The sequence below is a fragment of the Dendrobates tinctorius genome, unplaced genomic scaffold (genome assembly GCF_039654945.1).
Source record: "Dendrobates tinctorius isolate UK_male_01 unplaced genomic scaffold, ASM3965494v1 ptg000068l, whole genome shotgun sequence".
Lineage (NCBI taxonomy): Eukaryota > Metazoa > Chordata > Amphibia > Anura > Dendrobatidae > Dendrobates > Dendrobates tinctorius.
The window spans coordinates 1,789,553-1,804,126 of NW_027361736.1; the positions used below are offsets into that span (position 1 = coordinate 1,789,553).

Sequence of the window (14,574 nt, forward strand, 5' to 3'; positions counted from 1 at the left end):
CAGCTTCCAAGAAGTCCTTGACTTCCCTGCCTTATCAAGGTGGCCGCTTATTCGGGGAAAAGTTAGACCAGCTCATCTCCGATGTTACAGGGGGATAAAGCAGTTTCCTCCCACAACAGAGGGTCAAACTGCCGTATCGCCAGCCTCAGGCACGGTTTCGGGCATTTCGCAACCCCGGGTAGATGGCAGCTGCCAGTTCCGCCGCTCCAGCTCGCTCCAACCAGGATAGGGATCGACAGGTCTCATATAGAACCAACCTGTTGGGCAGGATGCGTGCTCGCCAGCCCAGGACGAGGGGAACCAGGTCCCAGAGAGCCTCAGCTAAATGACTCAGAGCACGAAATCAGCAAAGTAGGCGGCCGCCTGCTTCGGTTTCGCCACGTCTGGGTCACGATAGCACACGACTCATGGGTGACGGAACTGGTGTCCTCGGGGTACAAGAGAGTTTGTCAGGTATCCCTCAAAACGATTCTTTCCCAGCTTCCCAAGGTGGAGGCCCGGGCAAAGGCGTTGCTAGGAGCCGTGGAGTCACTCCAGCACAACAGAGTCATTATTCCCGTACCAGAGCACGAGAAGGCTCAGGGTTTTTAATTCCTATCTGTTCGCGGTCCCCAAAAAGGACGGGACAGTCAGGCCGGTTCTGGACCTAAAGCTCCTGATCAAGTCCATCAGGATCAAACATTTCCGAATGGAATCTCTCCGTTCAGTTGTATCAGCCATGGAGAAATGGAATACTTGGCCTCTATCGACGTCCAGGATGCCTACCTACACGTCCCCATTTTTCCTCCGCATCAGAGGTTTCTACGTTTCGCCATCAATGGTCGACATTTCCAGTTTGTAGCACTGCCCTTTGGGCTAGCCACCGCCCCCAGAGTGTTCACAAAGGTAATGGCGGTCGTTATGGCCATCTTACACTCTCGGGGCATAGTCGTCTTGCCATACTTAGACGACCTCTTGGTGAAGGGCCCCTTATTTCGGGCATGCGAGGAGAACGTCCGCATCACGCTGGATACCCTCTCCCGCTTAGGGTGGTTGGTCAACAGGAAAAAATCATCCCTTGTCCCAGCCCAATGAAATGAATACAAAACTGGAGTCTGAACTGACTTGTACATTATTTTGATCAAAATTATGTTTACTAAATACCATTATGATTATTATTATTAATATTATTATTATTACCTTTACGCATTATTTGCAGTTTATTTTTTACTTTTTATCTCCGGATATTTGTGCTTTTTGCTTGCCCCAGCCCAGAGGATTTCTTTTTTAGGGATCATTTTCGACACCTCCCGAGGGTTGGTAATTCTCCCTCAGGACAAGGCTCTAGCGCTCCGGCAAGGAGTCCGGAAGCTTCTACAACCAGTCCCTTACACCATTCGGTTTGGGATGAGGGTACTATGGAAGATAGTGGCGGCAATGGAAGCTATTCCGTTTGCCCAATTTCATCTTCGCCCCCTGCAGCACGCCCTCTTGTCATCTTGAGACAAGAACCGGTTCACGCTCGATCATCGGTGCCGGTTGTCCTCTTAGGTCAGACAGTCACTACAGTGGTGGACGATCAGTTCCTCCCTCCTTCAGGGGAAACCTTTCCCCCCAGACCAGTGGCTGGTGGTCACAACCGACGCGAGCCTCCTCGGCTGGGGAGCAGTTTTTCGCCACCACACGACTCAGGGGCAATGGTCGCAACAGGAGGCACGCCTCCCGATCAACTTCTTGGAAATACGAGCGGTCCGGCTGGCGCTGCAACATTTTCAGCACCTTCTAGCAGGACGTCCCGTCCGGATTTAATCGGACAACGCCACGGCGGTGGCTTACGTAAATCATGAAGGGGGGGGCACTCGCAGCAGAGCAACCATGCGCGAAGTGGGACACGTGCTTCACTGGGCCGAGAGGAACCATTCGGTAATTTCGGCGGTCCACATCCTGGGCGTGGAAAATTGGGCTGCGGACTTCCTCAGCCGGCAGGGTGTCGCGTCCGGGGAATGATCTCTGCACCCCGAGGCCTTCCAGCAGATTTGCCAACGGTGGGGAACACCGGATGTGGATCTGATGGCCTCCAGGGTGAACACCAAGGTGCCCGTGTTTGTCGCTCTGTCTCGGGACCCGCGAGCGATCGCCGTGGATGCGTTGGTTCTGCCATGGAACCAGTTTTGCCTTCCATACTTGTTCCCCCAGTTGCCACTACTTCCGAGGGTCATCAAGAAGATCAAAATAGAAGGGGTTCCAGCGATTCTGATGGCCCCGTCGGGCATGGTACGCAGATCTAGTACAGCTGCTTGCCGACGTCCCATGGCGACTGCCAGAGCGCCCAGACCTACTGGCCCAGGGCCCGATCTTCCACCCGAACTCAGAGGCCATGTGTTTGACAGCATGGCCGTTGAATCTTGGATTCTGACCCAGGCAGGGTTTGAGCGTGAGGCGGTCGCTACAATGGTTAGCACCTGGAAGCCTACCTCGGCGAAAATTTACCATCACACTTGGAAGGTCTTTGGTTGGTGTCGAGATCGCGGTTTTTCTCCACTGAAATTTTCTATCCCCAACATCTTGGCTTTTCTCCAGTCGGGCTTAGACTCAGGGTTGGCCCCGAGCTCCCTTAGGAAACAGATATCGGCCTTGTCCGTCCCCTTCCAGCGGAAAGTCGCTACCAATATGCAGGTGAGGACTTTGATCCAAGGAGTCTCCCACTTGGTACCTTCCTATAGGGTGTCCCTGGACGCCTGGGACCTTAACCTGGTCCTGAGTATGCTCCAGGAAGCTCCATTTGAACCTCTTCAAGACATTTCCTTGTTGTACCTTTCCTGGAAGGTGGTATTCCTTGTTGCCATAACTTCCATTAGGCGAGTCTCGGAGTTGGCGGCCCTATCCTGCTGAGCACTGTTTCTCACCTTCTACAAGGATAAGGTGGTTCTCAGACCAGCTCCCCCCTTTCTGCCGAAGGTCGTTTCCTCATTCCACATTAATAAGGATATTGTCTTGCCCTCGCTTTGTCCAGCGCCAGTACACCGTGTGGAAAAGGTTTTTCACATATTGGACCTGGTGAGAGCACTTAGGAGGTACATGTCGCGGGCGGCACCCTTTCGCCAGACGGACACGCTGTTCGTGCTACCCGAGGGGCGCAGGAAGGGACTCGCAGCCTCGAAATCGACCATAGCCAGGTGGATCCATCTAACTATTGAGGAAGCCTACCGCACCAGGGGTGCGCCGGTTCCAGCAGGGATCAGAGCACACTCTACTTGGGCAGTGGGCGCTTCGGCGCCAGGCTTCGGCGGAGCAGGTGTGCAAAGCAGCAACCTGGTCCAGCCTGCACACATTTACTAAACATTACAATGTCCATACTCGGGCTTTGTCCGATGCGAGCCTGGGTAGAAGGATTCTCCAAGCAGCGGTAGCGTGCCTTTAGACATAAGGTGCATGTAGCTTGGATCGGTGAGTCAACTTCCCACCCAGGGACTGCTTTAGGACGTTCCACAGTACCTTTGTCCCCCAATGAGACGAAAAAGAAACATGGATTTTTGTGAGAACTCACCGTAAAATCTTTTTTCTCCGAGACGCTCATTGGGGGATACAGCACCCACCCTGATAGCCAGTTGGCTCTTGTTTATTTAATTAATATGCATTTTTTTGTTGATGTTAGGGTGGTCCCTTTCCAGACATATTGTTATCTGCATTAAGGCTGATTTGTTTTGTGTTCTCCTACTGCTATTGCACTAAACTGGTTTCCACCCGCAATCGGGGCGAGGGTGTATGCGGCGGAGGAGGCGCTAACTTTTTTTTGTTCACTTGGTGTCAGCCTCCAGGTGGCAGTAGCATACACCCACAGTATCTGTGTCCCCAAATGAGCATCTCGGAGAAAAGGAATTTACAGTGAGTTCTCACAAAAATCCATGTTTTTCCTGTTACACTTGTAAAAATAAAAAAAAGATGGGGAGTAAAGTAAAATTTTTGTGACTGTTAAATGTTCATTTCATGTCACATTTTGGGTATTTTCTGTCATATAGGCCCCTCAGTCGCGTCAAATGTGATGTGGTCCCTAGCAGGGCTGTGGAGTCGGTAAGCCACAGTTGCGACTCCGACTCCTGGATTTTATCAGGCTCCGGCTCCGACTCCGACTCCGACTCCTTCATAAATGGCCAATTCATAACAAATTTACTGTTGTAAAATATTAAACATCGTGCTTATTCAGTTTCTCACCATCATATAAGTAATCAGACCACTTAGAGCAAAAACTACATTTATTAGAATATAGCAAATAACTTTTATAAACTTTTCTAAACTGTAAGTAAATATGCAATAAACACTTTTATGCAGTTAATAAGAAGAAGTCTATAAATTTGTCCTCAGAAAAAGTATTGCCTCTGTCAGATCCTCCTTCAAGGATGCCCTCAAATCTGATCTAATTATTTTGAGAGCAGAGAACAGCCTCTCTACACTAACTTGTGTTGGTGGCAAAGCAGTAACCACTCGGGCAACATCTCTGACAATGTCAGGATACAGAGGAATCGCTTGTTGCACTGTTATTTTTGATGAACGGTCAAATTTCTCAATTTCTTTTAGTGCACATGAAAAATTCTGCTGAAATGTACTGGCTGTGTTCCTTGATGGGGATGACTCTTCTATGCGGGAACGCTTTGCACGGTCCTTGTGATCCTCTTCTTCTATGCGGGAACACTTTGCACGGTCCTTGTGATCCAAATATTTTTCGAAATTAAATTCTTCATCAGTTGATGATGAGGGTGAAGATGTGGCAGGACGACCAAATTCTTCTTGTTCCTCCTGACTGTTCTGCAACCCTTTCATCCTTACTGCTATTTCAGACAGAGCTTCTTTTCCTTTACTTAGCTGTTGATCATCTAGAAGAATCCGATGCATTGGGTCTACATAAACAGCTGCCAAAAGAATGTTATTTTGTAATAGTAGCTCCTCTCTCCGTTTCATTGATGTAGCAATGCCACTTGCAATTAACCCTCCTCTTTGGGACAGGCGAAACATCAGGTTCTTACACTCCTTTAAGAAAATACCTGGAGTTAAGTCCTCTGCTTGTAATTTTTTAGTCACTGTAAATGGGTGCTCTAGCAATTTTTCCAGCTCAGTCACCTGATTCCACTGACTTTCATTTAGCGTCAGTTGAGGGTTAGCCATGTCTACAAGAAAGGTTTTCAGTTCAACCAAGCGCTGAATCATTAAGTAAGTACTGCCCCATCGTGTGGCTTGATCAATAATTGCCCCTTTTCCAGCACGTCTATTCAAAATTGAGTCAACTTTAGGGGTTCTGGCAACAGTAGCCAATTTTCTCACCTTGCCAATCAGTGCAGCAGCATGTCCTTCTTGCAGACTGTCTCTTATAGCCAGCTGTAGCGTATGCACAACACAGCGCATGTGATGAATGAAAGAACATATTGACACAGTTTCAACAAGATCATCTAAACTATCATGTTGCTGTTCATCTGAAGCAACTTCAGTTTGCTCCTCAGTTACAATACTGTGTTCCTCTATTTCAATCATTTCTGTGTCTGTGGACCCAGAATGGTCTTCTAGCTGCTGGTCACCATCATTACTCTCATTCATTAGCTTAATAGTACTTATCATATTTGAAGCATTGTCAGTTACGACAGAAAGAACTTGCTCTTTTTTAAGTTCATAGTCTTGCAGAACCTTTTCCACCAAGACCTGGAGAAACTCACTGGTGTGATGAGCTTTGGTGTTTTACTGCCAATGTCTTGGTAACTATTTCATTTTTGTCACAAACAAATCGGACATTGATGGCAAAATAGTTCACTCTGTGACGTGTGCAGGCATCCATTTTAAGAAACAGAAAGCGTCCCTTGAGAGTTTTTTTAAGTTCTTCCTTTTGTTTAAAAGCTTCTTCGATTACTAATTTTCTAATACTCTCTCTCTCCAGAGAAACACCAAGCTTGCGGGCCATTTCCCCATTCAGACACATAAAAGCTGGTCGTGAAAATAATGAAATAGGCACACTATCCTTTACAACAAGCTCTATGATCTGTTTTTTAAATGTATCTACTGTCATTGTCACAGTAACTTTGTCACTGACAAAATATCTTGCAACTGATGGCTGCAAAGTTCTCTGCTCCTTTGTTTGGCTGGAAGAGCTGGGCACAGGTTCATTGGTTTGGATGCAGTCTTTCTCATCCACTGCTTTCAGTACTTCTGGATGAAAGCGCTGTAAATGTCTCTAGATTAGAAGCTCTGGTAGGAGCATTTTTATCTTTGCCTGAATATGCACTCATCTTGGCTTCACAGCATTTGTTTTCGTCTGGATCATTTGCATACACTGACAGACATAATGTTTTCTATCTTGAGTGAGTTACCACCCACCTTTCGTGTCTACCTCTTTCCTAATAGACTGTAAGCTTGCGAGCAGGGCCCTCACTCCTCTTGTTGTTTGTTATAAGCTACTGTATGTGATTATTGTTATGCTGTAATGTCTATTGTCTGTACAAATCCCCTCTGAAATGTAAAGTGCTGCGGAATATGTCGGCGCTATAAAAATAAAATTTATTATTATTATTATAGTGATGGTGAAATGTTCAAATACAGCTGATTTAATGTGATGATGCTTTGACATTCTCAGGTTTTTAATTCTGCATTTACAATCCAAATGACAATTGTTTTTCCTAAAAACAATTGTACAAAATTTTTGCCAGGTCGTACAACTGATATAGTGGTCAGTAATACTGTTATTATTCCTCATGTACTCACAGTTAACTGATGCAAAGTTTGTTGAAAGGATAATACTTCTTACAGTCTTCCTCTTCTGAGTAGCAGGCAGCTGTGAGATGCTTGGAAGACGCACACCTAGTATGATCTAGTCTAGAGGAGGAGCTTTACTACTAAGAATTTGCAACACATTTTCACTTTCAGTTTCATACATTGTAAGTAGGGGGGTTGGGGCAGCATGAGGTTAACCAAGTATAAGATTAGATAAGGGCAGTGGAGAACAGTGACACACAAGAAGTAAGAAATGTCTCTATCTCCAGCAGAACTGCTTATCACTGTTGTTCATAGTTTGATAGAACATATATATTTGAGTAACATTTATAAAATTCATATGAAAGTTCAATTATGAAATATTAATACATTTTTTTTTTTAAAGCTGGAGTCGGAGTCGGTACATTTCTACCGACTCCGACTCCAACCAAAACTAACTCCGACTCCGACTCCACAGCCCCGGTCCCTAGAAAAAAAAATGGTTTTGTAAATTTTGTTGGAAAAATGAGAAATCGCTGGTCAACATTTAACAGTTTTAACTTCCTAACAAAAAAAATTGTTTCAAAAATTGTTCTAATGTAAAGTTGACATTTGGGAAATGTTGTTAACTATTTTGTGTGATATAACTCTCTGATCTAAGGGCATGTGAATGAAGTTTGAAAATTGTATCATTTTCAGAATTTTTGCCAAATTTCCGTTTTTTTTTTTTTTTTTTTTACAAATAAATGCAATTTATATCGAAAAATTTTTACCACTATCAAAAAGTACAATATGTAGCGAAAAAACTTTCTCAGAATAAATGGAATTCGTCAAAGCGTTCCAGAGTTATTACCTCATAAAGGGACAGTGGTCAGAATTGTGAAAACTGGCGTAGCCATGAAGGAGAAAACTGGCTTGGGGGTTAAGGGGTTAAAGGGAAAGTGAGAAACTTTCTGAGGTTTCTTTGGGAAGACTCATTACAAAGCATGTCCTCCTTTAATTTCAATTTCTTCCCCTTAACGTTGATTTTTTTTTTTTTTTTTTTTTAATTCTGAATCTTATTATACAGATATACAGTGGCCCTACCAATAGAAAGGGAGGGCTGCTGGTGCCTAGACAGAATCTGTGCTTGTTCTGCCAAAAAAGGGTTAAATAAGTAAATAGTGGAAGGCACCACGCTCACAGGAGGATTCACAGATGATAACGTGAAAGTCCTGCCTTTCACACATAAGCCCGATACTCAAAGCATGCAGGAGATCTCCTGCATGCTTTGAGTATCGGGCTTATGTGTGAAAGGCCGGACTTTCACTTTTACCTTATCATCTGTGAATCCTCCTATTTACTTATTTATTCTGAATCTTGTAATGTTCACATGATTTCCCGAATGACTGCTCATAAATGAATGCATGGCATTGTCAGAGCTAAAGATACCTTTGGGCTTCCAATACTTGGATCTCTTTTAGGGAGGAGGAAGATGTATGTCTTTCTATGTAGCACAGTTTTGTAATGTATTGTTAAAGAGGTTGGCCACTACTTTCTGATTGATGGCTTATGCATAGGCAACCTCGTCAGTTAGCTGTTAATATCAGGAGGTGAATCTGCAGTACGCTGCTGCTGTAGAAATGATGAAGCTGCTGTGTTCCAGCAACATCAGAGAACTTCTGACCATTGACGTGAACAGCTGATCTGCATGGGGTACTGAGTGTTGCACCCGCACAAATCAAAAAAAGTAGTGGCCAACGTCTTTAAGGACAAAGTGGAAAATGTATTGTTTTCCACAATCTCATCTATTTAATTGATTCATATTTTAAAGGCACGAGAAGATCAAGAAGAAAGACCCTAAACACATTTATGCGTACGAGGAGATGTCGGATATTAGATTCAGCACACACTTGCCACAGCCCAACAATTTGTGCAGGTATGTTATTAGATTAAAAATAATGTTACATTTTGCAAATAAGGTATTAAATTAAATCCTTTTTAATAGTGAATTGACCTTTCACCAAATTTTTCATGTTGAACTGGACCCAGGATGTAATAGTGGCTGCAGAGCTAAATAGATTTTTTTTTTTTTCTTTTTTCCTCTGCTGCAGAGATATTGGCAATCATAGTATTTTGCTTCTTCTACTGATGTTGATCTGAATAAGGGGCGAATGAGCAGTATTCGACCGTGGCCACTATTCATGGACGGAGCAGCTGTTAACTAAGCACTTTGGCTGCTTTCGGCACTATGAACACCTTGTTAGCGGGGGTGTAGAGTGTTGTACTCCCACTGAGCAGACATTAACCCGTCATGTGGGCAACTAAGGGTGGTTGCTGTCTCTCCCAATAAAAGACTATGAAGAAACAGCTTTTACTGTGAATACCAAAAATTTTAATTTCCTACAGTTGTCCCTGGAGTGGGAGGATAATATACTGTTACCATCAAATTCTCTCCCCTCTTGATCAGGCCGAAGCCTTAGCAACAGCCATCAGCAAAATCTTCCTGCTGAGACTTGCACCTGCAGAAGCAAAGGTGTGGACCCTATAAAACTTGTAAAAGGTATGAACTAATTACCAAGTAACTGCTTGGTCAGGAGTTGCAGAACCAATGCCTGGTGGCAAACCGCATAGGAAGAATAAAATGAGGCGCTTTGGCCTTCACTTTGTAGGCTTAAATGATGGCTGATCTAATCCAACGAGCAATCGTTGTCTTAGAGGCTGCCAAGTCCCTGCGAGGGCCGACTGGTATGACTAGCAAGGAATCAACTGTCTACATGGGATGTTGGCTGATAAATAGCTCCTGCCCTGACAAAATCTAATTTGTGCAGAGCCTTCTTGATTGGATGCAATGGCGCAGCCCAAAAGGAAGGCAAGACAATGTCCTCGTTAAGGTATAACACGGAAACCACTTGGGGAGGAAAGAAGTAACAGGTCTCAACTAGTGATAAGCAAACATGCTCAGATAACGTCTTATCAGAGCATGATCGGTTTTTTTCAGAGTATCTTGTAGTGCTCATATGTTTGAGTTTCTGCTACTGCATAATTTGTGGCTGTTAGACAGCCTTAACACGTGAGGATTGTGTGTCTGTTACGCAGTCCCCACATGTGTGGAGGTAGGCTGTCTAATGCCGGCTTCACATTTGCGTTCGTCAGAGCTGCGGATGGCTGCACAGCTCCTCCGTGAAGCTCCGCCCACTGCCGCACCTCCTCCGGTCATCTCCACCTATATCTGCATACATCCTGCGTACCTATCTTTAACATTGGGTACGCAGGCCGTGCGGATATATGTGAATACGTCCGCATGCATCGTTTTGATGATGCGGTGACCCGCATCGAACGCACCGTGTTGCAATTTGTTTTTGTTGCCACATCGTCAAAACGACGCATGCGGTTGCATCCGCATACATCTGCACGGCCTGCGCACCCAATGTTAAAGATAGGTACGCAGGCCACATGAAGACGTAGGCAGAGCTAACCGGAGGAGGTGCGGCAGTGGGCGGAGCTTCACGGAGAAGCTACGCAGCCCTCCGCAGCTCAGACGAACACAAATGTGAACCTAGCCTAACAACTGTAAATCATGCAGGCACAGACACTCAAACAGAATACGAGCACTGCCAGGTGCTCGGGTTTCCGAGCACGTTCGCTCATCACTAGTCTCAACACTACCTTATTCTGGGGCAAGATTAGGAAAGGAGCTCATCAAGAGAAAACTCTGATACTCACCTAATTAAGCTGATTTATAAAAGGAAAGCTACTTTATAGGCAAGATGAAGGACAGAAATCTCTCTGAGATGCTCAAATGATGGAAACTGAAGAGCCTCCAAGGCTAGATTAAGATCCCATTTCTCAAGGAGATTTATTGGTCTAGCACTTCATCACCCCTTGAATAAAAGTCCTGATGCGGTTGATAGGCCACATTTCTCTGAAGCAAGACAGCCAAGGTGGTCACCTGTCCCTTGAGAGAGCTAAGTGACAAACCTGACTCCAGCCCTGACTGCAAGAAGGTGATCATTACAGGCAGAGGAAAGGCCATTGGAGAAATTCCAGAAGACTCATATCACAGAAAGTAAGCCTTCCAATTGTGGTGATAGATTCGCAGTGAGGAGGGCTTCCATGCCCCGACCATGGTTTGAATGAATGATTCTGACAAACCAGATGTCCTCCCAATAGCTGCTTCAATATCCATGCAGTTAAATTGAGCAAATGTAAATTCTGTTACAGTACTCTGCACCTTTTTAGGAAACACCACTGTAAGATACTCCTGTAGAGGACACACACAAGTTTCGTCACTCAGAACTTTATTAAAACAGGTGCAATGTGCAAAATGCGCATTCCTCTTTTTATTTTTTATTTTTTCCCTTTATACGAGGCTAAGTTCACACGTACCTGAACTCTCGCGGAAATTACCGCGAGAATTCCGGAATTCCATTGCGCGGGAAAATCGCATTTTAAATTCCCACGGAAAAACTAGCATTTTGCAAGCGTAATTAGCTTGCAAAATGCTAGCGTTTTCCAAGCGATCTGAAGCATCGCTTGGAGAGCTGATTGACAGGTTGGTCACACTCATCAAACATAGTGTTTGACAAGTGTGACCAACTTTTTACTACTGAGGCCGCATATGCAGCATCAGTAGTAAAAGATAAAATGTAAAAAAAAAATAAAAAATGGTGTTATTCTTACCTTCCGACGTCCCGCCCAGCCTTTCCCAGTAATCCTTTGCAAAAATGCCCGCGATGACGTACGTTCTCGCGGGATCTTGACGTCTCGCGGCAAAGGATTACTGGGAACGAGAGCGCGGAGAGAGGCAGGAAGGCTGCGCGGGACGTCGGAAGGTAAGAATAACAATATTTTTTATTTTAAATTCTATTTTTTACAGGGATATGGTACCCAAAGCCCGGAGGACAGTCTCCTCTCCTCCGGACCGTGGGTACCATCCGCAAATGTTCTGCTTACTTTCCGCATGGTGTGCACAGCCACATGCGGGAAGTAAGCGGAACAATGCATTCCTATGGGTGCGGGATCGCCGCAATTCCGCAAAATTAATGAGCATGCTGCGGTTTTTACCGCGAAGCGATTCCGCCGCGGTAGAAACCGCAGCATTAGCACAGCATTGCGGAATCCCATAGGAATGCATGGGATGCTTATTTTTCACGTTTTCGTGGCAAAATCGCGCGGTTAAAACAGCCGCGGAAACGCGAAAAAAATGCAACGTGTGAACTCAGCCTTACTGTCCTGATGACGTCTCATTATTGAGAAAAAAAAATGCGTCGGGGGGGGGGGATTTTTTGTGGGGTGTTATTATAGGGCCAACTTGGGCACTGCCCTTGCTAGGATGGGAGCAAACACACGGGGCACAAAAGGGCAAAAAGTAAAGCAGATTGGATCTGCCCTTATCTAGAGTGCGGCACTTGGAGGCCCATCGAATGACCCATAAATCGCTGACTGCCCCCAGCCATACCTCTCTGAAGAGGAGGACGCGGCTACCCACCTGGGAAGAATCCCCGAGTGGAGGCCGCCTGTCGTATGTTAATTCCTCTATTGCATCTGGACTGAGGGAATGACTAGGGGGATGGGTTTAAAGAAACATCCCCTTGACTGTGGAAAAGAAACATTCCCTTGACTGTGGAAAAGAAACTGATGAAAGGGGCAAAATTACAAAGCCCTCTTGTCTTCCAAAGAGAAGGCTGGGCCTGGTATCCCACATACAGACCCCCAGTTGGACATTTAGTACAAATGATTAGGTACACCACATTAGATGTGATGCAGCTGAAAGTACCTGGGATCTTGTAGTCCTGATGTGAGTTGGGGATCTTTATCTTGTCCATGGTCATTATAAATAGACATGTTTTAAATTTTTTCTGGTTGCAAGGAAAGGTTCCTGCAACTGTTGGAGAGGACAAGGAGCTTCTGACACTTATGCTTCTTAATGTATGTGGGGGAGACCGGGCAAAAACTGAGAACAAGAATGAATTCTCATCGCCACACAATAATAGAAAAAAGAATGGTTCTACCTGTGGCCAAACATTTTTGTATCCCCGGTCATGGCATAATGGACATTAATTTACTTGTATTAAAAGGTAACTTCAAGTCTCAGAGAAACAGAAGCGTTTGGGAGGATAAATTCATAAAAACCTTTGACACACTCAGTGCAGAAATGAATGTCACATGGATTTATGTCTTTTTACATCTATTAAGGAATTTGCTCCTCAGACCTTCTGGGGTCATGACAACACAGTACCAGACACCAATCAGAGGATAATAGAACTTTCACACTCCTTATCTATGAACTGCTCCAATATTTATGTTTCTACCTCTCCCATAATGACAATTCTTCATGTCACTTGTCTTATCTATTGCGTTATTTCTGTGCTGTCTTGTGTATAAATATGTGATTCTTCAGATGTTGTATTAGTCAAGCCTGATGAAGAGACCTGAGTAGTCTCGAAAGCTTGCAATTTGTTACCATCTTTTCAGAGTAGAATTGGAATTCAATTAAATTTTGTTTTAATGAATAAACGTTTGGTAATTAATTTTCTCCATAAATGTGAAGAATATCAGTGATGCAAGAAAAAAACCCTTGTGGCAAAGCAATAAAGCTCCAAAAATATTACAAATAAAATTGTGTGCAGACAAGAAGTTGGAACAGATTTACAGAACACATGTATGTAAAACACTATTTGCTTAGAGAGAGAAATCCAACATGTAAGACGCCTGGGAACATAGATGCTACAAACATGAAAATAAATGTGTTTTTTTTCTTTTTGTATAGCATCATGGTAGATCAACTGGAGACTTGGTTACAATTAGTTTTAAACTGGGATCCTCAGCAGAGAGGTGGTGGTGTGGATAACCTCACTGACCGTCCACACTGCTTTGTGTTAATGGACCATATTCTGAATCTAAAGGTAAGCCCTTGGTTATATTTCCAGTCTTTTATTGTCTGTTAGAGGTGTGTATTGGATAATCATGGCTCATTCATTTTACTCCATTGAAGATTGTCCACATTTTGAACATGACATCTGCAAAGATTTTGCCCTTCCTCCTGCCACCAGATGAAAGTCTGCACTCCCTGCAGGCTCGCATTGAGAAAGAGACTGAAATAACAACATGCAACCAAGAATTGTTGCTTGAGATGGGAGTATCTCTTGATCCCCGGAAACCTGCATCGCAATGTGTAATCGATGGCGTGGTAAGAATAAATTATCATGTTGGCAGCACTCATAGTTTTGAAATCAATACCTTTTGATAGTCTACTCAATGAGTATGTTTTGTTTTATTGGACCACCTTATTTCTCAGTTCAGCTATGACTTTATAAAAGACATTGGTGCATGTTTATATTTTTTTTTTACTTTACGGCTGTCTGATTGTACTATCGTAAAATACCACAGTACTCTTTTTCAGTATCCATTTCTCATCTGTGTACCTATAGCACAGTAACCATGCTTATAGCCTGCAGTCATTCAGCCACTGACCCCTACACAGGTTATATATTTTCTGCAAAAAATCATCTAATTAGTTTCTCTGGGGCTCTTCAATAGAGGACACAGAAATCTTGGATAATATGCTGACACTAAGAATACATCTTAGACAAAAAAAAAAAAAAGTCTGCTTCTCCCCTTCAGCCCTCACCTGTCCAGCTGGACACATTGGAGGCAGACCTCAGTCTGAGTTTCAGGTCTGTTTTTGCCTAGAAGTTTTTCCTGCATCAACTAATCTCTGTTTCACAGCCTATAATGGTCAGTCTGTATCTTCTCTTGTTGGTGTGACAAGAATGTTGTACCTGGATGCAGTTGGATCAGGTTCCCAGGATAATTGTTCCTTTGCCTTTTATCTTCTGCCTGCCAGACTGCCAAAGTGTGTAGTGTTGCGAGGAGCAGATGAGA

At 44.2% G+C, this 14,574-nt stretch overlaps 1 protein-coding gene across 1 annotated transcript in view; it reads left to right on the forward strand.

Moving 5' to 3' along the window:
* CHUK (component of inhibitor of nuclear factor kappa B kinase complex) overlaps window positions 1–14,574 on the forward strand; it is a 236,950-nt gene that overhangs the window by 83,172 nt on the left and 139,204 nt on the right. Inside the window, exons 8-10 of the mRNA XM_073581036.1 lie at window positions 8,522–8,626; window positions 13,460–13,595; window positions 13,685–13,879. Of these exons, the coding sequence (XP_073437137.1) occupies window positions 8,522–8,626; window positions 13,460–13,595; window positions 13,685–13,879 (436 nt within the window). The remainder of the gene's footprint in view (window positions 1–8,521; window positions 8,627–13,459; window positions 13,596–13,684; window positions 13,880–14,574) is intronic.